Source organism: Pseudopipra pipra, chromosome 1 (genome assembly GCF_036250125.1).
Source record: "Pseudopipra pipra isolate bDixPip1 chromosome 1, bDixPip1.hap1, whole genome shotgun sequence".
Lineage (NCBI taxonomy): Eukaryota > Metazoa > Chordata > Aves > Passeriformes > Pipridae > Pseudopipra > Pseudopipra pipra.
In genome coordinates, this window is record NC_087549.1 from 128,242,056 (window position 1) to 128,269,580 (window position 27,525).

Below are 27,525 nucleotides of genomic sequence, written 5' to 3' on the forward strand. Positions count from 1 at the left end.
TAATCAAGACTTAAAAGGTTTAAAAATTCAAAAGCCAATTACAAGCTTTTCATTCACACTTTTTTTCAGACACTTCAAAAATCAAAGTATCTTCTACTAATTAAGTAAATAAAAATCAAAATTTCCAATAGGATTGTTGATTGAAAGTAGTGATGGTCAATTACAACTTATTGCTAGATTTGTTTATGGCTCCACTGTCAACATGACACCCCTAAGTATCGATACCCAAAAGGCTCATTATTTTAGGAACTCTAGAAGTAGGAAGACAACTGGATTGTTCAACAGTGGTGTAAGATATTATGCTTTGGCAGTTACAGTGTAGTTACTTTCACACGTGTATTTTCTTTTTGTTGACTTCACTTGAGAAGGAATGTAAAATGGAGAAAACTTGCAGTAAAACTACTATTTCTGTGTCTTTTACATTTCCATACAGCATCTTCAATGAGCAAAATTCAGTCACAATGCTGCTTGATATTGTAAATATCTACAAATTGATTTTTAAAAGCAAGAAAGTCTCCAGTTCTGTAAGAAGCAAGCAATCTTCTTTCCTCTGTCCTTCTCAGACACTACTCCTCTTTCAGCCTTCTCACATTCTTTGAGAGTATGCATAGCTGCATACCAAAGAGAAGATATAAAATCTTTCTGTTGTGGGGTGCTACTCAGGGCTGAAAAAGTGCTCTTGTTTTTTGTTCTCTCATGCTGTGCTAGCATAAAACCACATTCAGTGGCTTTACTTCAATCTTGACACTAGCTGATTTCTGAATTTTCCCCATTGCGGCTAGGTCCCAGCAGAGATTTCTTGCCACTCAGTATTACAGTAGCAGGCAATGTAGGCTGTAAATTCATTCTGTCATGGCTTAGGAAGAGTAAGTCACAATTCAGTAGCAGAGCTATTGCCCAGATAAACCATAATTGTAAGCAGATTTTGTTAGAAGCATAACTTAAAGAAGGTACAGAGTAGCAGCGGCATTTCTAACAGCTGCCCATGAAGAAATTTTGCTTCCTTAACCATTACCTTTGAGTAATATTTATTATAACTAAACTAGATATCTAGTCATTTAAATATTAGACTGTATACATTCAGATTACATGCATTAAAAATGTACAAGCACTATGCAGTTCATGATTTGTTTCCAGCACTTTATTAATCAGGGACCTCTTAAACGTTCCACTGGCAATTGAACATGGGTGTGCATTTTAATAATGACACATGGGTGTGTCATTATTAATGACCAAGCTCATTTCTAAATTCAGTCATCCTTTTTTTAACTGCAGTAACATATTTTTAGTCACAAAAAAGCAAAATTATCAAGACAACTCATGAAAAGGAGGACTACTTCAGTAATGATTTGATTCGTGTGACACTCACAAAGCCTTGTGAAAAAATAATTTGCTTCACTTTTGTGTTGTGTTTGCATGGCAAGGTTTGGGCAGCAGGGTGGGGGGCTGCAGGGTTTGCTTCTGTGAGAAGCTGCCAGAAGCTTCTCCTATGTCTGACAGAGCCAATGCCAGCTGGACCCACTACTGACCAAGGCTGAGCCCATCAGCAACAGTGGCAGTGGGGATAACGTATTTAAGAAGGGGGGAAAACCTGCTCAACAGCACCTGGAGAGAGACGAGTAAGAGAAGCAGCTCTGCAGACACCAAGGTCAATGAAGAAGGAGGAGGAGGTGTTCCAGGCGCTGAAGCAGACATTCCCCTGCAGCCCGTGATGCAGACTATGGTGAGGCAGCTGTGTCTCTCCAGCCCATGGAGGTCCATGGGGGAGCAGAGATCCACCTGTACCCCGTGGAGGACCCCATGTTGGAGCAGGTGGATGCACAAAGGAGGCTGTGACCCTGTGGGAAGCCCGTGCTGGAGCAGGCTCCTGGCAAGACCTGTGAACCCATGGAGAGAGGAGCCCACACTGGAGCAGGTGCGTTGGCAGGACATGACTCAGCTGGAGCAGCCTGTTCCTGAAGGACTGCACCTTGTGGAAACTGACACATGCTGGAGCAGTTTTGGGAAGAACTACTGCTCTCACACCAAGACAAAGAACGTGTGCAAAGTTTCAGCTTTGGAAAAAAACTCTATATTGTTGGGTTGTTTATGAAAAAGAGTGAATAAAGCTAAGCAGCAAAGGGATTTCTTCCTTCTCCTGCATAGCAAAAAATATGGTGAAGAAAATGAACTGGAAAACCAAATTATTTTTGGAACAAGTACCATTAAAAGAGGTCTTTTCTTTTGACAAAAAAAATCTCATTTAAAACTGCAGCGCATAGTTTAAGTCCAAATTTTCTAAAAATATGCCACTTGCAAAAGAGATTCTTAGTAGGTTTATTTTAACTGCTGGCTTTTGTCAAAGTGTAATGCAAGAAAAAGTTACGTATTTCACTTTGCACTCCTAATTAATAGTTTATTTTTTATAATACTTTTTGATCTATCCCAGTGTTATCCTTCAGAATCAGAAATCTGGTTTTGCATTCGAAACAATAATACATTTAACAAAAAATCTCTATATTCTACTTTCTTTAAACTTCTTCCTGGTATTAGCTGCACAGTCACCTGCCAAAGAGAGATCTGTTCCGACAACGTTATGGGAAAGACAATGTTATACTGTATTGCTCATTTTCTACTACAAAATTTTATACAGTTAAGCTGCACCTAAAAAGTACAAACTCTAGAAGCCCACGATGAGGATCTGGCAGTCAGTACCAAGGAACATTTGAACTGGTAAAATTGATTTTGATGTAGAGAAGAATTAAAATATTTAAAACAAGTATCTGTTCCAGAAATATTTTACAGCGCTTAACCTTTTTTTTTTTGCATTAAAACCTAAGCCTCCCATCTACACTATGGGAATCTCCTGCCAACTAAGTGCATGTGAATATTTGGATTAACTTGGGGATTTCATAGCAAATAACTTATCTACTATTCATAAATCAAGTCCCATCTTAGGTTAATTTCAAGGCTGATTATTTTTGGAACATTTTATGATATAAATTATTCATTACATAGATGTGTTATACCTGTTTGCCAGAAAATAACAGAGGCTGTGCCAACTCATTTTTTTAAAAAAAATATGATACCTGGGAAGCAAATATTACAACACATTTGGCAATACTTCAGCCAACTAATAAGAATTGCCATACACTGCAATTTCACCCTTTTTCAACACTCTTGATAGTGAAATTAATTTCTGTACCAAAGTTTGGCATTACTGAAGTTATAAAAACAGGGCATAAGTGGTGTAAGGACTTCTGTTAAATCTTTACAGGGCTTTATAGACTTGGTCAATTTGTTCATTTTTAAGGAAATCATTACATTGCCAATGTCTTACTGCTCGTCAGAAACCTAGGAAAACCACATATTTGCCAGCTGTATTTTAAAAAACATCTTTCTTTCTATATCACACAAGAAACCAAAGTCCTAATTAAACTGTCCTCAACAAACTTTTAAACATATAAATACACACAAAAATGTTTAACTCGATCATTCTTGACGACCATAACATAGATCATAATATTTGCACTGGTGGGAAACAACTGCAGCCCGTGAATTGCACTATGTAATTTGTTTTTCTGTAAACTACCTTGAAATACTCCTAAGTTCTGGCTGAAAAATGCTGCATAGAAACTGAACTTTTTTTTCCCATTATATTACGTTCTGCTTGAACCAGCAAGTAGATTTATTAGCAGTATTCTTTTATCATTCTTCAGCTGCAATGCTGTGTGCTGTGATGGCAGTACATTTGCTTCTACGTTCTGTCCTCAAAAGAAGGTGCAACAATCTCTCTGATGTAAGGTGACTAAATGAGGGTTACCCTTTGTCAGAATACGCAACTGAAGCAAATCTGAACTAATTCAAAACACTTTTAAGGATTTTTTTGGTATATTTATTTTAAAATGTATTTTAAATATAACTGTAAAATTGCATCGTATGACAAAATATAGCACATATAAAACATATTTAAGGCATGATTAAGCATTATATTACTACTGTGTGCCAACCTCATATGTTACATCCAAATAGTGGTTTTTTGTATATATAAAAAGTTAAAGATATTGGCTAAATTGAAAATGTTTCGTTCAGACTGTTTAGTAAAAGCCCAGATAAAGTCTGTCTACGCAACGCTGATTCAATCATCTTCTATGTGTACTCAGGCAAGGAGAATTCCACCTAAACTGTAACCCTCGCTAATCTAAACTACCTGTCTTGGCTTCCTCCTATTGCCAGTGGACAGGAAAAGGTAGCTCCAGAAAACAGCTCATCCAAATCTACAGAAAATGTCTAAAATAAGGGAGCAGTGCTGACATTTTGTAATAGGGAAGCCAAGACACACGGAGAGTAAGAAATAAAATTTCTATTAAATTACTCAATTTGCAATAGTCTACACCACATTGTTATGCACACTTAGTACTTTCAAAACACTGCTTACACTATCACCCACCAGCTCAGAGAATTCAGCATTTTTACAGGATGGGCCTAGGGATCCAAGCTGGGCAACAGGAAACAAGGAGAAAAAAATTACTAAACATTTGGAAATGTTAATTTTGTCTAGCACTCACAGGAGCTCTGGGGTGAGACAAAAATAAAATTCAATTTACTGGTATCAACTCAACTACTTCAAATATAAGGTCAAACTTTCTTTTTCCCATTTCTGAAATCATCGCTTTAGTTCTCGTGCCCCGCAAAACCTAAATATCTCAACCGAAATTAATCCTTTTTAGTGACCCCCAACAGCTAAATCACAGAAGGCAGGGGTCCTATAGAAGACGACAAAAAAATCATAACATGAAGTGATTAAAGGCTGCAAAGTCCCACATAGCCACAAAAGGACTTACAGTGCTTCATGCCACCTTAATTTTGGTATTTCCTAACTTTTGAGAGATATCAGGATATCAGGAATTTTTGTTTTCATTGTTTAATTTTTAACACACTTGTATGAAACTACGTGTGTGAGGAAATGTTTCTTTAGTTTGGAAAAAAAGCCATAATGAAAAGGATGAAAATCCATAAACCATAACAAGACTGTCACCTGCACAACTCAGGAATAGATAAGACACTTCTGCACTCCTCACAGGCCTTCTTAACCACCAACTTTATTTTTGACTAGAATACAATTCCATGGAATACAGGAATTAAATTGAATTGTACACTTTTTTCTTTTTATCTGACCAAATTTAAAGGTTTGAAATACATTTTGCATATCAAAAACTCTTTTAAACTTAAAACATTATTTCAAACATTATATTCAATAATTTAATATTACAGTGTCCAATTACATTTGCATATTCATCATGTGAAAGCAAGATATACCCAAAGAAATGCTTGGAAAATAAGCAAAATCATCCACAATTGCTTTCCAACACAAAATGTGTACAAAAATATATTATTTGCCAGGCTTGGTGTGTCATGTATTTGTAGTTCCAGAAAATATTTCCTGAGGGGTTTAGATGAGAATTCTATGTATATATACTGACAATTTATTTCCACTGAAAAAATGCAATACAGTAAAAAGATGAAATAAAAGCAAACTAAACAGAAGTCTAGAGATAAGGCAGCTGATCTTGCAGCACTCAAATAATGACCCAACATGTACACTCTGCAGCATTTTGCAAAATAGATTGTATGTAAAGATGAGCAACCCAACTACCACGGTCAGTGTAACCAGCATGATAATATGTTTAAACTCCTTACTGCCTTGGTCTTTTCAAATTTTAAAACTGGAGGAGAGATTTCAAACACTACTTTTCACTGGAAGGCAACAGAAAGGAGTCCACATCTAATAATATAGAGAGAGCTCACAGTGAAATCTTATTGTACATAATGAACAAATGGTTAGGCCACATTTATTCCTACTAAATACTACTACTACTACTAAATACTACCACGTCATAATATTGAGTAATTTGGTTTACGTTCTATTTATTTTATCTTTCTTAAATTTAACTAAAACAAGGCTCTATATTAAGTCTGAATACCACTAACACAAACTAGCAGGAACATTATGATTTATAGTGCTGTTTGGCAACCCTGAAAGCACACTGTAATCCTTTTGCAGGGTAGATGGATAATGTTACAGAAATGGAGACCTTATAGGTTTATTTCAGCTTTCATGTGATGTAACAAAATCTACAATGTTTTTGAGATGAGAGAGCTTGTCAGACCTTAGTAGTGAGCATTACCCATTCCACAGAAGGCTGACAGCAAGTATTACCAGCAGAGAAGCTGTTGCCCTCATGCCCTACAGCAAAGTCACTGTCTGTCTATTATCTGACAGGCAGGGTAATATGGGAATATGCTACACTGGTGGAAAAACTGACACAATTGCTGGAGAGTCCTATGACTACTATAAGAAAAATGGAAGTAGCATGTCCAGCACTTGTGCTAGATATCAAATTAAAGCATATGTTTATTACTGCTAAATTACATCACTTGTACTGCTGACACCTGCAAGTGCTTAGCAAAATCTGAAAATAAAATAGCATTATTTGTTGTCAGCAGAATGCAACTTTTCCTAAACATCTAAAATTGAAATTTGTAATTAGAAGTAAAAACTTCTAAGTAGTCACTATATGCTACGCACTACAATCTCTCTTGTAACTGAAATAATGTAATTTACCTACCAATTATTTTCGAGGCCCAATACTGATAATGAAGATATCATTGGGGAATTTTAAAACGTATAACAGTGATTTGTACTGGATCAAAAAAGATTAACAAAGTTGAAAGAATGAGAACTAAACAACAGTCTCCTTGGCCAAAGGAGGAAATTCAATTGCATTTTGCAGCTATAATCAATACAGGAAACTTCCCTGTGACACATCAAAAATTGGATGCAGTGAGTGACTGAGGGACTGAAATGGCTGGTAGCTCAGCCTTGCAATTCATCCACAGGTCAGGCAGAGTGCAGCAAATGACCCAACTTTCTCAACAACAGTCCTCTTCTGAGCTCTAAGCACATGTTTGAGAGGCTACCCTCTCTAGAGTGGGGTAGAAAAAAGCCTTATCATACCATCTCCTCCTGGCTGTGAAAAATCACAGATATATGATACACAAACCTAAAGTCATATAGAATTTTGAATTTGAAAATTATGAAGTACATAAGCAAAATCCTAATCCTTTTAAAAATACATTCGCATTAAGGCTGAAAGAAGCTTAACTAATTTTTTTGAATTTGTTATGCACTATGGTATAGAACAGAAAAAAGCTACTAAAAAAAGACTTTTAGGAACAGAGGCCAATATAACTTTATCACAGAAATTTCTCTCCACAGTTGTGGAAAAGCTATAGGAAAATGACTAAACAAAACCACAAGGAGTCCCCATAAGACAATTTTTCGGTATCTTTCATATTTATTACATATTCACTCAAATGTAATGCAAATTGCCTGTGCTTGAAAGTGCAAGAGACTTTATTTAAATTTACGCATTTAAAATCTTTAAGAATGAAAAAGAAAATCAGATACAGTAACAAGCATTTTAAAAATTCATAACAATCACTACGATAACACAAAATAGATAATCATTCTACTGATAAAATTTATTTACTCTTGAAAACATTGCATTTTTCAACACATCTTAAAACTAATACACACCCTGCAATAAGTGAAGTCCATCATACTTAATTTACTTGATAAAGTATTTAAAAAAAATTTATCTGGTACACGGTATGCTAATCTCCAGGAAAATGCAACTGGAAATTATAAACCCTGGGATTTTTCTATTTACTTGGAAGTCAAGAATACAGGAGATGAGAGATTTTAACTCATGTTATCAAGATCCCGTTTTAGTTTAAGCAGGTGATAGAAATTCAATAACAATTTTAATTCACTCTTGGAATATTTCTTGCATGTAAGTGGTATTCAAGAAAGATTGCTTGATGTCCAAACTGTACTGGACAGCTAATTTCCGATGTCTGTCTTCCTACCTCCTTACAGAAGAAGAATTTGATTAATCCCCCAAGGGGAAACTGAATAACATATTTTTCCAATTGGAAAGGGACACTAGTGAGCCAAAAAATGATACCCCTCTCTGAGCATTTTGCATCCGTCGGTCATAAAAGTAATATCATGAAAGAGTTTAAGTATCCAAGTATGCTAACAGGTAACTTATGACAACATCTCTGCACAGCTGCATCCCTGTGTATCCAAATACTGACTCACCTCCTTACTAGTTAAAAGATTCTGCAAAATACAAAGAAAATGGCAGAATAGCCTGTAAAATCTTTAAGACTTTTAGAGTGTTCTTTTATTTTCACACTGAGGTATCAGATGCATTTATAAATCCAATTTTGAAAATCAATTGGAAAGTGTATCTTCAGAGATTACAGTGATGATAGAAAAGAATGCCAGCACTAAAGAGGACTCTGTGCAGACAAACAAAGAATCAAAATCTTTATTTTTTGAAAAGTCAGTACTACAGAAGTATACTATTACTTTCAATAGTATTAAAGAGAATTAATCCAAGTCAAAAATGTAGGTCTAGTTTTACAGTGTTATATTTGATCAAGGTGTACGAATCAATATAAAGTATTAATAACCTTCATATAAATTTTCAGTGAAAAAAACAAGTTTAGTAATTCAAGTCGTCTTTCTTTGTTTAGAAAACACATGCACTTTCTACCTCTGTCCTTACAGGTTTGTATTCTGTACTACACCTGAAATACTTTCACTTGTCAATATTATCAATGCTGATACAGTAGCCATACTCACACCTTTCTCAGAGAGAACACAATGGGAAAAACAAGCATTTAACTGGGATAGTAAAATTCTCTTTATTGATTATTTCCATTTTGCATACACTCTGTTTTTTTACCTGTTTTACAGAGAATCTGAAATCTTTATTTTATGACCTCCTGTTTTCCAGAGCAGACCTACACATAGCATTTCATCAAAAACTTTAGACACTAAGTAACACTCCTAAAACCAGAATACTTCAACTATTTTCAGGATGAATTAACTTACTTTGGAGGATGTAGAGTCACATTCCTGACAAATCCATCCATAGCCAGTCTGTTTAGGAGACTTTTTCAAGGGAGGGTCTAAACAGCCAAAATGATAGCAAAGCCTGCATTCATCACACCTGCAACACAAAAGCAAAATGTATATTTATATTAAATGGTACTTCTGTACTATTTTAGATTGAGCTTCCCTGTAATTCTCAGCACAAGATTTCCTGACCCATTATCATAATAAAGAAAATCCATTTTCTATAAGGGGTAATTTTAAACACAATCACTTCAAGTAGGTTCTGCTTAATTTGGAATATTCTGATGCAGACACTCACATATCACCTGTCATCATCTTATATACATGATAATATTTCAAAGACTTGCAAATTAAAGAAAAAAAAATTGCCCAACTCTTTAGATACTTCAATGTCATTCATTGCCATTTATTTTCAGATATTTTGACTATTTTAGACAGTGACCATATTGATTTCTCATTGTTTTAAGATACTATTTTGCATACATCTTTTCAAGGAAAACTTTGTGAAAAATTCACTCACACGTTCAACAACTCACGTATAATTTACAGATATGAATTATATTTTTTTACACCAGAACAATATGGTTGATAAATAAATGCACAAAATATTTTCTCATTCACCTTGAATTTTCTGGAAAGGGGCATTAATTTAAAAGTATTTCACTGTTATCTTTTGCTTATAAAACTGCCCTATGTACACACAACCATTTTATGTCCTTCTTTAATACACCTTTCATTAGTGTTTTGTACCATGCGTGGTCCACATAAAGAGCTCAAAACATACAGCATACCTGTTGTTAACATAAACTTAATGTACCAGCATAGAAGAAATGCTACCCTAGAACAAGTGCTTCATGAAAGGATTTTTAAATCAGTACAATAATATGCTCAAAAGAGATTTTTCAAAGCAGAGATTTCCATATGCCCTGCTGAACTTCACTTTATTTGCATATGCCTCTGTATCCCTTTGTATGAAAAAGAAAGCTTTTTTCAAATTTACTTTGCAATACTTTCTTCATTAAATGCTCTTAAACTCTATATTAAAGCCAATGATCCTAAAATAGGAAAGAGAGTACATGTTTAAAAATCAAATTTTCTAAGAAATCCCCTACATTTTCTTTCTCTGCTTCCCTAGGCACTCATTTCCTCCTGTACAGTACATGCAAACACAAAAACATCCAAAATTTGGAATAACAGCATGGCACAGGCATCATCAGATGAAAGACAGAGGGATATAATTTATCAGGAGAATATACAATGCATCGCAGAAAGAGGACTCAACTAACAGAACATATCACTGTACTAACAGAAGAAAACGTTCATATGACTTCTCCAAGGATTAGTCTCCAAATAAAAAGAAATAACTGTTTTCTGATTATGATTGTTTAACCAAAGTAAATACTTTTGTCCTTGCTGCCAAGGCTGTGCTTACAAGGGAAGCCTTCTGTCTGCAGCAGTTACATGTAAGACACGAGCACTGATAAGGGTATGATATGTACCGTTTTCCGCTAAATAGAAACTAAAAGCAATAATCTGATTATCCACAGGATGCGACTCTGGACTGACATGGTTTCAGTATTTTTTAAAAAATGGAATATACCATATTACAATATACATACTTAGGATTGTTTAGCAATGACTCAATCTAACTCCAGGAAAAAGAAAACACTTATAACGGGAAACCATTCTTGGTCCTTCAAGACAAGAGTTCTACTGTAGAAATATATTACTTAAAATTAGGAATATATGCAGTTTTATTTCTTGTGAAAGGCATATTAAAATAATAAAAAGGTTGAGAGTGGTAGATGGGATGGGTTACAGTCCTAAATCCCAACAGCGTATGTGACCTTCAGCAAAAGATTTAGCCTCCTTTGAGTCTCAATGTTCTCATCTGTAAAGGAGTATATTTTTACTAACCTATTTCTGTATCTGAAATCTTATGCATGTAAGGGCTTGCACTTGAGCACTGCCTATCAGAACACCCTTCTTGTAAACTGTTTGGGATCCTCTAAATAATACAAAATAAAGCATCACACTATTTCTGACTGATTTAGAGTATTTTCAGAGCTTAATCCTAAAATCTACATCTGATTTAAACAGTGTCAATTTAGATTGTTTTTTTGAGGTAACTGTTTTATATGTTCAAAATAAAATGTTTCCCCTTTATAATTACACTTTGGCATCTCTTCTTACATCTCTTCCATTTTCTGTCTAGAATGAGGTACTTCCTGACTGCACCTTTAGCCATGTTGCAGTACGCAGAGGGAGTTCACAAGGCTGGGTTGAAATAACGAGAAAATTGTGAAATTAAATACAGATCTCAAGGCACCATTCTAAAGCTGAATGGCTTTAATATTTATTGTCATTAATTTTTAGCACTTCAAAGTGTTTAGTTTTGCAGAGAAAAAATAGCATTTTCTTAGAAAATATCTATATGAAAGTTTTCAGATACTAATAGCTTCAATCTGCATCTGCATCTGCACAGCTGAGAAAATGCAAATAACAAAAGTATTTTTTCACAAATCAAAACATAAAAAGCTGCATGGTCATAAAAATAAAACTATACCAAATATTTTTAAATGCTTCCTTCCTACTGTTTTTTATTGAAATATGAATTCTGTATTGTGGAACACAAATTCACTGGCTTTGAAGTTCCCAGAGCATGATGCTGGGAAAATGGATGAATACACACTGCACCTTGGTTAAAGACGATGCCCCAGCTGTCTGGCAATTCTCTTGTCTGCAGTCACTGACTGGGGACAATATGTGAAGCTTACACACATCACAGTGCGGAAAACAAAATTGGCATTCTTAACTCCTAATTCCAAAAGAAAACCCTACACCTAGGTTAAAATGGCACTAGTAAAATGAGATTAATTCCTCAAGTGTATACTATCAGTTGTGTTCTTTTGTCTAGCAACATAAAAATGATAGAAAATCCACTGTCAGATTCAGAAAATAAGAAAGGAACACAAAATACAGTGTACTTTCTACTTAATTACAGAGAATGAAATGTTGAGTCACAAAAGGTGTCACACTGACAGTCTCACAGCCTCTCGGTAAAACACACTCATAGATCAGTCACAATCCGGACATTTACAAAGCAAAGGAATCACATGGCACTGTCATTTACAAGTATCATCCACATCCATCCTGAAGATGGCTTAATAGGACAAGTAAAACTGTTAGGCTAGGTGTGAGGGGAAAAGGGAAAGAAGCCACTTCTTCCATATTAAAGACTGTTGAAATTTTTACCCTTGTGCATTCAAGGTCACACCTTCAAAACAGTCCTTAAACTAGGAAATATTTTATCTTGCTACTGTTTGTTGGCAATTGTCTTTGTGGTTAAGCCCATGATTTATAAATGCAGTTAAGTGCACAGCCATCTTCAGTGGCGTGGCTAGCTGCTGTACTGTAAACTTTGTGCAAATAAAAACATAGCTCCACACAAAGACAAGCTAACCTAATCTCCTAAATTACCTCTGACAAGTAATTGCTTACTATCAATGTTATAACAAGCCTGAAATTACTTTATGCATCAAAATTAGAAATCACTGTGTTCCTCATTCCAGCAATTAATGAGGATAAATATATGCCCACTATATACCAAGAAAATGGGTGAATTCTGAAGTAGCAAGGTTAATAAGTTAAAAAATAATAGAACATTTTTCACTTATAGAAGTTTAGAATGCAGGTCAGCTACATATTCACAGTAAGAAAGCTGGATTAGGCATTTCCATACCTGAAATACGTCTGCTTTGTTGTTTAATAAAGTGATCTCCATCTGCTCTTGCCCTTGGATTGTTTTTATTAGTTTTTTTAGCAGTACAGCTGGCTGTGCTCAAGCCCTACATAACTCTGCATTTTCCTGTTCATAATTAACTAATTATGCTCTAATCAATAGTGTAGATACTGATTTTACAATGTAAATGAGATAAATGAGATAATGGCTGGGGTCAATCTCATTTTATTTACAAAACCCAGCACACACATCCAATTTCATTACATTGCATCTACCTGCACAGGAGGGAGTCTTATCAGTTGGCCTGCAGAAGTCTTCCTGTGAGCATTGGGGAAAAAGACCTGTGCTTTTACAGAGGAGCCCTGAATGCAAAACCTGCCTGTCACTGGGACATTTGTAAGCCACTGGTTAATATCATCAAAAACCACAAAGAGCTGATTCAGCCAGAGTGAAGAAACCTATTTTGCATTCACGAGACAGCATCACCCATCTATAGCTGTAAAAGTAATTACCTACATGCCCCTGAAACACAACATTAATAAGCTAATCTTTAAATACAACTTTCCAAATATGCTTCAGAGACTACAGAAAATCTCTCACTTATGTACACATCACTGCACACCGCCTGCAGTGTCATGCCAAAAGGTACCATGTTGAACAAAATACAGAATTGCAAAATATATATACTACGCCCTATTCATCACAACAGCTTAGAATGATTTTCTTTAATGGAAAAAAAAAAGAAGATATAAAACTTTGATACATATTGACAAACCAACATCATGATTAAAATTAGAGAATTTGTCATATAAGACTTACTCTGGCAAACTATGACTTAATTAGAACAAAACTAGAAGTAAGCTAATCCAGAATTTTTAAACTCTAAAGGAACTGCAGTGGGATGGGTGTGTGTCCACTCACCCATTTGCTGGGGGGTTGCAACACTGTGGCTATTCCAGCACCTGTGTAGATTCAACTATTGATAAGCATCTTTCCTTGTTGGCTTGTTTTGGACCCCATTTCTGACTAAAGGCTCTTAAAACCTGAGGAACACACATCTGAAGAACAGACATTTGTTCTCAGGCACTGATCTCTCTCTCCCCTTTAATCCCTCAGTGCCCAAGGGCTGGGCCACTCTGAAATCGCAAACAGCCAGAGATGTGCTTGCAGGTTAATTTTAAATTGCAGCATATTCTTGGGTTCAGATTAACAATTTAAAACCAGCTATGACAGTTTAAGTCACTGTCACCACTTTGTTTCTTATTACTGGCTGTATCATATATCCAATGGAAATGAGCATGTAAGCATTCCCCAAATCCCAGAATTAATGGATGTAGCTCAAGTGAATTCAAACTGTAGAACTAAAATGACTGACTTTGGCCTGGAGCGGGTGAGAAGTGCTCCTGTGATACCTTAACTGCAACCAGACCACAGGAGTGATCAATTCTGGGTGACAGGATGACTCTTACATGTCATGTCAGAGAAAGCACTTTCTCAAGCCCATATTTAAACAGTGAAATTAAAAATCTAATTGTGAAATAACTGTATAATCGTCTATTTAGTGCATTGTTTAGTGCTCTCCAAAAAGTACATTTATTCTACTTACTGAGGGAGGAGCCTGGAACTATAGTAGTTTTTCCTTATGGAATATGTGGATAACTTTCTTCTTAGCTTTTGTTTCTGACACCTCTTGAAACAAAGTGTTTAAACTAAGCATTTCTGTGAAGACAATGTCTCCAAGACACACTTTAAGATAATGCTACATCAGTTATAGACACCAAAAATGTCCCTTGACAAATAGATAAGTGTAAAATTTAAGAAAGTTATTAGCAAATGCTGCATTCATTTTTCTGAAGTACATTCTAGTCATAATACATGATTGCATCTATAGTGCCACTCTCAGGTGTTCAAGTTATTAACTCTACTGAATGGTGTATTGTTTGTGAACTACTAGAGAAGTCCATTATAGTTTGAATACTGCCATCAAACGTCTTTCAAAGAGTGAAATATCAAGTGTTAACATCTGGCTTTCTAGAAAAAGAGAGATGGATATGAGGAACATAATGATTCATATGAGAGAGAGAGGAGGGAGGTGGGGCAGGGGCAGGGGGAACTAAACTAATGTCAAAAGAAAACACCAAGAAAGGAACAAAATCCTGAACAGAAGCTGTACTGGGGAACAAACATAAAAACTACAGCAGGAATTTACCTTAGGATATCAAGCAAGCCCAGGACAGTATCAACAATACTCAAAAAAGTATTTGACACACATCAGTCTGTCCTTAAAATCTTCCAATAGCAGAGATTACTCAACTTCCCTAACAAACATGTCTAGGGCAATTATTGTTAGAAAAGAACTTTCTATTGTCTAAATCATCTTGCTACAATTTAACTTATTTATGGACTGACCATATTTGAAGAACTTCTTTTTTCCCTTGCAACAACTTCTGTCTTCTTCATCTTTGTATTAATTTAGGCTTTTTGAAGACAGATTCCCCATCCTTCTCTAAATTAAACTGATTAAGTTTTTTTATTCATTTATGTCTCCTGTGGTCTTCTTATCATCCAATTCAGTATGCTTTGGATCTTCTCTATTTGCCAAAGTGGACAGAATATGCTGTCTGAGGTTCTTCCAAGGGTGAGATACTGGTCTTCTGAATATTCAGGAGAAATACTTTAATGAGTTAAATATAGCACTTTTCTTTGTACATCTCAGGTATGATCAGTTTGATCCATGCTGTTTGTGATCAAGAGTCCCCCATGCTTTCCTTTTTTTGAAGACATATCTTCTAACTAGTTACTCGTTTTATCATAATCATGCACTCAACAGCCCTTTTCTTTAGTGTACTGCATGCTTTTTCTGAATGCTTTCTTAAAATTTCCTTTTTAATTCTCACACTGCAGCTCCTCACATCACAGTCATCACCTGCAAATGTAACCAAACACTTTATTCCAGTATCTAATACACTAAAGCAAAAATTAACAAAAATATAATAATACTAAATCTAGGAGAGCTTGAATGGAACTCAGTGAATTAAATATCATTTGACAGTGAGTCCATGGTAGCTAGTTTCCTTTCCTAATCAATTACATATTTTATTGCAAATTAATTAACAGAATGTCTCACTAACTTATTTAATAGAATGTCACACACAAAAGTATTTTAAAAGTCTTACTAAAGCCAAGATATGCTACATTTATCATTCTTTCCTACTCATAATACCTAGGCTGTGTAGTTTAATAAACAATCATAAATCACAGTAAACGTTACTCTTTTTCTTTTTTTTCCTGAACTCAGCATGATGTATGGTCAAACATCCTTTTTTTTCTCCCTTGCTTACATAGCATTTGGACATAACTTTTTACTTTCAGAATCCTGCACAAGTGGTCAATAAACTTCAGGTTTTTCTTCCTAAAAAAGGATTCATGAATCCTTAAAGATCAAATTCCTGCATTAATGTCTGTTTCCTACTGTGAATTTCTTTATTTCTAAAGTGTCTTTGTATGCCTTGCCAATCAAGAATGTAAGCATTTCTGACAGTTCATTCAAAAGTCTTACTCTGAGATTCTCCCACCCCCTTTTTAAAATAAAACGACGTGTTAGACATCAGGTTAATTTTATTTAATATAATATTCAAACATGAAATGCCCTGGTAAGATATGACTCGTAGATAAGTATACATAAATTTGTATATTTCTCCTAATACTTATTACAGCATTTAATTTCTTTTTTAAGTTTAAAAAATATTCTAAAATGAAAACGTGCCTTGATGGATGACAAAAACCACCATATCTCAAGAAATTCAAAGATTATAGATCATAAAGTTACAAGTGTGATTGCATTTGAGCAGAATTTTTCTGAGCAAGTTCAAGATGAAAACAATGAAGATATCAACACACTGATATTGTAGATTTAAGAACTGGATCTGTACCATTTGTAGATCAAATTGCTATGTGTGCATCTACCAGGATATATACGGACGGAGACGAAGATCTCAGCTGTCATGCTGTGTGATCAGTTCTTCATTCCTTCCCCAGCTTACGAAACAATTTCGTATTTGTATTGGGAGGACATAAGCTTGCCCTGAACACTGCCAGAGAAGTAAGCCAAATAAAACAAATGTCTCTATATACTCAATTTTTTCTTTTTCTCAAAATTTTTTTAGACAGCAATATAGGTATAGCTCTATTCACTTGAGTGTCTGGAGTCAGAAACAATTAGTTCATTCTAATAAGCATAAAATCAATTTTTCCATGGCAAATCTATTCCTTCAGAATAGGAGGTCTCAAGTGTTTTACAGGTCTCATTATCACTGAACATTTATTTTTTTTTAGGAAACAATCTTTTTTACAGTAATGTCTATGTACAACACGGTGTTCTATATAGAAATGTTCTTATTAAACTGTATATAAGTAGAGCGGCAGGCGAATGGCAAACCGTTGCTTATTTCAGTATCACCATAGAGGAACGCACAATATTTAAGTCCCACAGGCTTCTGCCACTCTTCAGTGAATCCAAGCATTGTATAACATCATTTGCCAACGAAGCACAGGGGAAAAAGACATTACTTAATAGGACAATCCTGACAAGACATTTATCCGTGATTTTTCAACGATGCACATACAAAATGTTCCTGATTAGTGCAAAAACACGCAGGCAAATTAACTACCTTGTCAGTCCAAATAACAAACCAATCAGTTACATTCTATCCGAGCCTGACAAGCAAACTGAACGTTTTGTCATAATAAGGTTATAGTTGAGACAAGGTAGCTGTTCTCCTTTAGTTTAGGTACTCTATTGAGAGCTTTATCCACATCTAAAAATCATATTATAAAAGGTTTCCACGATTGCCTCCGAGGATGAGTTGTGGCAGAGTTGTGTCTCATGAAGGGTATCTACACAGTAAAGTGATAAGAAAAAAATATTAACATTGAAAGATCATAGCAGCTCTGCTCTGTCTTATGAAACATTTTAACATTACACTAAATTTAAGCAATGTGTATGCTCAGATCCAAATAGTTAGACAGCCATACCAAACTTTTCAAGAGTCTCTAAGTGTCAAAACATTAAACTGAGTTAAGTATAGCATCCTTTTAATTTTTTCTCAATACAGCTCAAAGTCCACCATAAGAAAGAGAAGGTAATTTTCTTTTTTTTTTTTTAAATCATAAAAGCAACAACTTAATACAAGTAGGCTTGATTGTGAAGCTAGCATTTTCCTTACATTTGAAACCCACAGAAATGCAGCTATGGGATTGACTACAAGCACAAACAACATGGATACTGTGTTCTAACCTTAAAAAATGCTTGTTTTATAGAATAGCATTTGAAAGAAAAAAGTCTTAGGATTTAGGAAGCATTAAGTAAAGGAGGGTTTCTTTCATAATGCATTGTAATAATTCAGAACATAGAAAGCTCCAGTCACTTCTGAAAAAATGTCTTTGAGCCAACAATTCCAAAATCTGTACAGCTGTTTTTTTCCCCTACTCATGTTTTCTGTCTTCTAACACTCATGGCATACATTCTTTTCAAGAATGTTTTTTTTTTAATCAATACAATTTTAAAGTGATGTTTGTCTACATTTAAACTCCTTAAAACTACTTGCCATACAGCAAATTTATGGAACTTACAGCATTGTGAAATTTTAAGTAGGAAAAAAATCCATGTTGTCTTTAGGCTGTGCACACACATTTTCAAAGAAAGGCCTATATAAAGTCTCTACCACCACATTTGGTGAGGTTTTTTTCTACTTTAAAATATATTTAAATAGAATCGTAAATAAAAAGGAATTCTAAACTGCTGCTATACTTTCATAAAATGTAACAGTCTAATGAAAAAGAGCCATAGTGATGCCACATCCATCAATAGCTTTTGCAACCTAATTTTGAGTGTAAGGATTGTGAGTCTAAGAATTAGAGGGATGGCAAGGAAGTATAATATGTAAATCCATTCCCAATTCTCACTTCATCTCTTACTTGGGACATGATTAAAATTTTAAATCGGGTGTCCTGAACTGTTATACTGCAGTCCAATTTTGAACTTTTAAAGAAAACTGAAGCTGAGTTGTAAAACAGAAATACTTTTATAGTAATTTTATTATAATCCCATTCCCTTAGTGAGTACAACTAGTTTTGTTCTGATCACCTCCGAGTTGGTGAGGCTGACATGGGTGCACACTCAAGTGCAGAATCCTGAAGGGTAGCATCAGAAACAATTCAAGATAAGTTTAAGGTCTCTGAGCCACCTCTACCCTCTCAGCAGCAGTGTGAGTAGCTGCAACTGTACCATTTGAGTCAGGTCATCAGAATGCAACAGGCTGTCACATCTGGGCTACCAAGGTTTGGACAAGAATACAGTGACTTATACTTTAAATACAAGTTTTTATTTCTGTTTCTCAAAATGAATGAGTATGTGCATATATGTGCACACACACACACACACACATATACATGTAGGTATATGTACATGTACTTATTATCACACTTACACATAAATCTATATAATTTTTAATAAAAAATTATTTATATAAACATTTTTTATATAGGAAAGCAACTTCACAGCTGAACTAAAAAAATAATAATTTAAATTTTAACAATAACCTCACAAATTAAAGTAATAAAGTACAAACAAGATTCTCAGAGGAAACTTGTAACTACTGAGCAAAGCAAAGATCCTAATACTTTGCAGTACTTTAGGTAAGGCTGTAAGAACACAGGCATCAAGCAGAAAGTGTAAGTAACCTACACCTGCACTATTTATTCCAAGAATATTTCTTTGTATTGCATTTTTATTGGTAACAACACATTAAGAAATTTTAAAGGCTATTATAATATTTACTTATATATTAAAGATAAATTATTTTTAAGTGGTTGGACAATTTTTCCATTCCTACTCTTTTTAAAATTTAGCTTGACATTATTTATTTTACCCAATCTAGGGTTATCTTCACCCCTCTCATGTTTGAAGTATTATTAAGGAATCACCACTGACTTCGTTTAAACACAGTTTTAACAAATAGAAGATTGGTAAAGGACAAAGGAATATGAATAGATAAATAGCTTTTTTTAAGCTTGCAATCTGCACACTCATCTGATAACTGACTGCTGTCCTCAGACCTCTCACACTGATGACATTTCTCCTGTTCTAGTCTCTGCTTCTGCTCTTCTCCCATCCCTACATACCATTTGCAAACCTTTCTTCGTCCAAAGAACTGCTCCCATTTCTGAATATCCATTCAAATTTCTACTGACTGAATTACTCAGAGTTGCAACACCTGAACCTGTATTTTCAGCCTCGCTTAGGAAAAAGATTTAATGAACACAAAAATTTGAAATAAGGACAATGGGCAAAACTGAATAGCTTTCCTCTCTCTTCAGTAGGTGTAACGAATAATAGATAGAAAAAAGCATCACAGATAATGATGCTTTCAATTGCATATTTGGTCCTTTAGAAGAGTTGTTTTCTCCCAGCTCTCCTTCAGTTCAGGACAAAAATAATTATGAAGGCACTTTCCTTCAAGTTTCAGTACAAAGAGAGAGAAACACAGCAATCTCTCTCACTTTCCTCCCCAACCACACATGGCTGTCCACTTCCACAGTTAACTAAATATTACATAAAGGGCGGGTGTCTAAGAATATATGCAGATTTCCTTTTCAAAGGACTTTACAGGACAAGAAACCCCACAAATTATTTGAATACTTTCTACTGGAATTGCCGAAGACCCTCTTCATTTGTGTAACAGGTACTGAAAAGTGCAAATTGTAGCCAATCATAGTGCCTATGTCAGTAGTTTTGATCCTTGTTCTTTTTTAGCAATTTAAATACTTGCCTTCATTAGGTTAAATACCTATTGTGAGAACAATATTTCTGGCTGCTAACTGGGCATAATTAAAATACATTTGCAACCATAAAGTAAAATCAGTTTAACTTCAAAGATCTGAAGGCAGGAAGCTGCTTCAGCATATCTTACCAATTCTGAAACATTAGGATTCTCCCACCAGGTAAAGTCTGTTAAGCCTAAAAATGTATTTGTGAAAATCTTTAATGAGGTAAGATGATAATGAAGGAGGGGGAAAATTGAGCTATTTAATTAGAGAAGTGCTGACAAAGACCAATTTTAGAGGGCAAGGAACCGTATCTGCAGTAAACACCAAACCATCTGTGAGATAAGTAGTATAATATGATATAAGGTGATACAAGCAATATGCATTTTTAAAATTCAGGCTGCTCATGGTACACCTCTTGATCTCAGAAATTAATCTGTACCCAATAGCTCTATTAAGTGGATGCAAGTTACAGCACTCTTTGGAGGGAAAAAAAAAGCCAAACCAAACCTCCAAAACAGTGGTGAGCAATGTGTCTTCTAGCCATTGTTAATTACTTCAATTCTTCTCAGTATTGATCAAGTTATAAATATTAAAAAATGTTTCCTGAATTGTTACAGATTTATATCTGCTAATATACATACAGATTAGCCTGTAAAAAAGTTATCTGCAGGACAAAACATCACAGCCTCTGAGGCATCACGAGAATAGAAAAGCTCTGCTTCATTTTAATAACTGGCACACTGGAGCATAAATAGTGACATTTAGAGCTGGTCAGTGCACAAACATGTTGACTGTCTTGATTTACAGAATTCTGTTCTCCAAGTACTTCTATGCCCACTTCAAAACAAGTACACATTTTCAAACTACTTCAAAGGAAAATTATGCTTTTATTACCAAATGAAACCACTTCACATGTGTGCTATCAATATTTTATTTAATCTTTTGTATAGGATATGTCATTTTCCTTCATTCTGCATTGTCTTTGTGAATACAAGCTTCTGAGAACCCATGAAAAATATTTAGTCAATACGCTCAATTCTCTACATGAAACCCAGCTTTCTCTTTTAAAAGACTGCATTTACAGACCTTGCCACAAGGTCCCTGATGCTATTGAAGCAATTTAAAGATACTTTAGTCATTGGCAAAACTCAGTAACTTGACAAGAGAAATTTGGGCCAGAAGATTTCAATGACTTGAAAGGAAGGTTATTGAGTGATGTAATTTCATTTGGATGGGACTGGTTCCAATTGATCTGTTTTTTGCAATGCGTATCTGCCCTCTGCAGCTGTCTCTATCTGATTCAGTATGTAAGTGCAAGGAGTGACTATCCTTTTCCACTTAAAGCAAAACTCTTCCTTCCTCCTGCTATTATTTTGAATGAGCAGGAGGAGCACATTTTCAAGTTTCATCTCTGTACTCACTACTTGACTGAATGCCAACCCATGAATTCAAATGAATCTTGTATCTGCTAGAATATTTATTTTGTAGTTAGGAAAACAGGTCACAGAACATTTTTATCTTTGTTATTATTAACTGAAAATAATAAGTTAAGAGTTTGTATAACACAAGATTATATGGTAGTATAAAACTAATTCTCAATCCCAACGGCATAATATCATGTAATCTACACTGTAACAGACTGCACTTATTTTCCCTTGAGTATTTACATCCAAAAGAGAAAAAACCTGCTTGGTACAAAATTAGTATAATAATTTATAAACATGGATGTGGTATATATGAAATCATATCTTCCCCCAAAAATTTGGTAACCACAGTTTCAGCAGCAAATAGGTGTACCACTAGGAACTTCACAATTAAAGTTAATTTTAAACAGCATAATACATGGTAGGGGGTGGCAGGGAAGTGATATAAAGGGGGAGTTACAAAGCCTTGAGAAGAGTATTGATAAATAATTTAATCATCATTATAAGGTAATGAAACGACAGCTGAATCAGGATGTGGCAATAGATGTTGCCAGGAATATGTAGCTGGCAGGTCAACTAAGTTGGCCTTTACTCACCCAGCTTTAGTCTCAGGCTGCCTGCACACACAAAACATGTCTGACCAACAAAACATGCCTTGCTGGGTTAGACATAACTGTGAGCTTTCCTATGATAACCTAATTAGCAAAGAAAATGGAGCTAAAAATCAACTACCACTCCTTCACTACCTTCTGAACTTTTTGTATCACAGATGATACAAGTTCTGCTGGTATTTCACTTTTTATATCTAATCTATATACTTCGAAGTTTTAGGAGTTTTGAGGTATCTATAGCAGCAGGATCATTCAGGCTGCTCTGAAGCAGTGTGCACCCCCAACATGCCTGTAGAAACCACTTCCAGAGAAACCACAACTGACCCTCAGTATCAACCACTAGTTGTCGGCCTGATGCCAAAGCAGGCTAAAAGGGCTTTGGACTCTGTTGACAATAACTGTTACAGAATATATTTGCAGTAAAATTACCTCTTGCATAAACAGTGTGTAATTAAGACATAATATACCAGTAAAGTCAAAAGCATAAACTCAATAAAAATATTTACAATTTTTATATTACACCCCTTTTTATTATGACTACTGTCATTCACTGTAACTGTTTCTGTTACTGCAAGAACTGTGTATTCCTTCAGAAGTACTATATAAATATACTAACATACTGATAATCTTTCAGATCAAACACTTTATTGGAAAAAAAATCTAAACTTCCTTCAAATACAAAAAAATATTATTATTATTGCTACTATTTATAGGATATACTGTTTACAGGATACACTGTAAGAAATATTATAATTAGTAGCTGTATAGTACAATAAATTACATTATAAGATTGACTTGAAAAAAAGAGCCTGAATAGAGGAGCCTTTTAAGATAAAAAAAAAAAAAAAAAGGTGGGAAGTATGTTTTTTTCCATTTCAGTATGTAAAATAAAGCCTAAAGCTGTTTGTTATATAATACTATTATAATAATTTTGTTTATTTTTTACAGAAAAGTAGATGAAGCAATTTTTGTGGGCTGGCTCTTTATCAGTGGGGATTGATGACTTCTGACAGGAAAATCTAAATTTCACTCCACTGTCTAAGTTTCAACATGTGAAGGACAAGAAAGTAACCCAGAGCACTCAGCAAAGATTTAATAAGGGTAGATGAGTTGGTCATGTTTGAAATGACCATAACAAACGATTTGCTCTGTGAAACAGGGAAGAGCAATGGTGGTAACATTTCAAAATGTGTTCAGCATAAGGCTTTTCAAACAGTCTGGTACAGCATTTTCCCTATCAAGTTAAAAACAAGGCTGGATGAATGGACTGAAAGCCAGCTGGATCCAAAGAGCCCCAGGCAACAGCTTGGGATCTATATGGTGTCCAGGAACAAAGTACCACAGGAGGGATTTTGAGGTTGACAGAGTTCATAAAAAAATCATCATAATGAGTCAAAATTCATGAAATTCACCAAAAAGCAGAATGGAATTTTGCATGGAGGAGGAATAACTCCATGCACCAGTGCAGACTGAGAAGCAACTGGATGAGTTGCTTTCAGACCTGCTAAAAGGACCTGGAGGTTAAAACGAATGTCAAACTACGTATAATTGAATGAAAGCAGGACCAGCAAATCAAGGGAGGTTATTCTTCCTCTCAACTCAGTGCTAATAACACTGTGCTTAAAACGCCATAATCCATTTCAGGTCATCCAATTCAAGAGATATGAGAAAACAAGAGTCCACCTAATTGGCTACCAAGGTGGCAGGGGTTTGCACCATGTAACCTACAAGGAGAGGCTGAGGGAGCTGGCCTTGTTTAGTCTGGGAAAGAGGATGCCAGGGGGATTGAGATGCAACCCACAGGCATCCAAAAGGGCAGTCACACAAGATAGCACTGTCAAACTCTCCTTATTCATGATGACCAACCACATGGGCTCACAGCCACAACCTGCAGCTTAGCAGGTTCAGAAGGAATGTTAGCAGATGCCTTTTCAATACAAGGCATTGTGCAGTGAGGTCAGGGGTACTCAGGACTCAGCTGTATGGGAACAACCAGGTAAGAAGTCACGATAATATGTTCTTGATATTCAAAAGCTTTCATTTCAGGTATCAGAAAGTAAGACCGATTCCTGTGGTCAGGATGGGAAGCCACAATGTTGAATAAACCCCTGTGATGCCCAATGCCTGGGTCAGTAGTGGATTTCTGTCAGTTACAAGGAATAAGAAATTCGCTTCCCAGCCCTCTTTATAGACAGTATCTGCTGTACATAAAAGCCAGTAGTGTATTTCTAAGAGGTGTCCAAGACTGATTCATAAATATTCTCATTGTGCACAAATAGTAAAATATTGTGCCCCTAATGCCACCTTAAAGTTCAATGGTACTAGTCACAATAAAGGCCTATTTATTTGATTAAAAGGTGATTTCATATTCTACTGAAACCCAGATATTATAAACATTTCACCAAGAAAAAGCCAGAAAATATTATAGGTTTTATAACTGTGAGCATATTTAAGCATATTTGTAGCCATCAACCCCCTCCCCGAAAACTAGTATTATTCATTTATATTTACAACTCCACAAAAAACAACTTTATACACAAAACAGCCTAAGTAAAAAGTTCCCGGATGTACTTACAAACAAAATATTAAGCCAGAAAACAAAAAGTATTGAAAATGCAGTGCATTTACTTGCACAGTTCATACACATCCCTGTATTTTCAAATAAATATCTTAACACTGGATCTTTTTTTTTTAAGGGTCATAAAGTTTTTCAAATTGCTTGACAGATGTAGAAAGGCTGGAAGGATGTGTTTCAAAATATATTTGCTTAATTTATAAGGCAAACATTTAATATATTCCACTATAATTTCATAATTCATTTTCAGTCTTAATTTTTAAACTTTCTAAAAAATCCAACCTATCCCTAAGTGGAAATGGAATAAGAACAGAATAAATCTGAAGTAAACGAAAAAAAGAATTATGATTTTCTTTCTGAAACAAAGTTCTGAAGTATGCAATATTTAGTAATAGTTTTTTCAAAAGAAGCCAGAAGTTAACCAATATGCATAAACAATGGATACATCTACATTACCTTATAATCAAGCTATATACAAAAAGCATTGTGCAGCACTTCTAAAAAGGACTATTTAGACAATGTACTTAGAACAACAGTTGTTATAACATGGTTGTTCTATGCCACAGCTGAATGTAAGCATGCAAATAGAATTCAGACATCATAAATAAATCTTAAAAGCAATGACAAAGATAAGCTGTATTACATACAAAAATCTGCTAATTAATTATATTTAGGACACTGCCAGAAGTTTTATGACAGCGTACTAAGAAGATGCTCTATTTGTGAAACTTCCTACTAAGTATTAAATAAATCACTTCCAAAAGAACAAGGTAAGTGAAATAATACTATGATGTACCTTGTAACACGCTTAAGATTTTTCTCAAATAATATAAAAAAAGAACCTCAAGAAAATTATTTCATCATAACAAAAGCAGAAGTCAAGTGAAAGATTTTCCAGATTTTTTACAATGTCATTATACCAGGCAGCTGTATTCTTGAATGTTACTTTTGACAGGTACATCAACAACCTAATGTAGATGGAGCATGAAGTGTGGTTTCTTTCAAATTAATCAAAAGATGAAGCAACTTTTCTGGATAGGAAAATAATAATTTGTTTGTAATACATATATTCTTATAATATTACATCTTGGCAGTAAAATCTACATCAAACAAACCTAAAACAAAACAAATCAGTAGGGAGAACTGATGCCTCACCCTATACCATGCTGCGTGTAAGGTGAATCAAATTATTCAATTTGATATTCAATATTCAATTTTACCTGTTTCCTAAACTTTTGTTACTGCTGTCGTTGGGCACTTATGTTCCACAGTACAGTACAGGAAGAAATGAAAAAACTTTTAAAATCAATTAAAAGTAGACATAAGTGCATTTCAAACAATGCATTTATATAAATTTCAGTCTTCAGAACTGGAATTTGGGAGAAAAAAATGAAATAAAAGACCATTCTATGTCATTCTGCATGACTTTGGAACTACAGAGTAGATTTACCCTTTTGCCTTATTAATGGTCATAGTCATTCTGAAATGCCCATGTTCCCCCATACTCCTTTTCACTATTTTTTCTTCTCTAGAAGAAAAGAGCACAGAACATGAATCTATTGGAATGACAGGGAGACAAAACGTAAAAATGATGGATACAAAGAAGTTGAAGAACTTGATTTTAGAAAATTGCGAAGTGCTTGAATCCGTGACTGATTTCTAAGATCTCTCCTTTCCTACTTATTTTTGGTGAATGGAGGAAAATGAAAATATTCCAAATAAGGTTTTGACTATTTTATCTATTTTTTAATTAACAGGTCAAGATAGATGAAAGACAGCATGTAGCATCAAAGAAAATATATAAAAACTTAAAACATGGAATTTCAGTCAAAAATCTCTTGTTTATAGAGAGTTATTACTCAATGTATATTTGAGTAGTTAAGTCATACACCCAACATTTTTCTGCATTTAGAATAGTTTCTAAGAAAGCAAAATAAATACATTGGAACTGTAACTATCTAAGTAATGCTAAAAATGCTCTAGTATTGTTTTTTCATTAATGCTTGCCATTCATACTTCTCTTTTTTAAAATAAATACTTTTTTGTTCAGTTAGGAGACTTACTACTGTTTTGATTAATCATAAAAAAATCAGCAGAATCAGTCTTGTTCTATTTGGAATACTTGTCTCAGATATTTTTGTATCGTGAGGTGATGCATATGAACGTAGGCAACTGAAATACCACCCTTGAGATCTTTCTTCTCAATCCAAATTTCTTTTCCTTGCAAGTCCTGTAGCAACTCCAACTGCAGGGATAAGCATACTCAGATGGCCCACAGCACACTCGAAGCACAACAACAGAAGATCTAAAAACTGTTGTACCATCACTCTGGTAGTTATGAGGAAACTATTCCTTTCACAGTAACCTTCAAGGCT

At 34.8% G+C, this 27,525-nt stretch overlaps 1 protein-coding gene across 4 annotated transcripts in view; it reads right to left on the reverse strand.

Annotated features, from left to right (window-relative positions):
* PHF14 (PHD finger protein 14) overlaps positions 1-27,525 on the reverse strand; it is a 156,169-nt gene that overhangs the window by 43,959 nt on the left and 84,685 nt on the right. For 3 of the 4 annotated variants that reach the window (XM_064676454.1, XM_064676448.1, XM_064676451.1), the window contains exon 17: positions 8,948-9,065. In XM_064676454.1, coding sequence (XP_064532524.1) covers positions 8,948-9,065 — 118 coding nt within the window. Of the gene's footprint in view, positions 1-8,947; positions 9,066-16,313; positions 17,610-27,525 lie in introns of those variants that run through there. The other variant, XM_064676457.1, reaches the window with a different exon arrangement.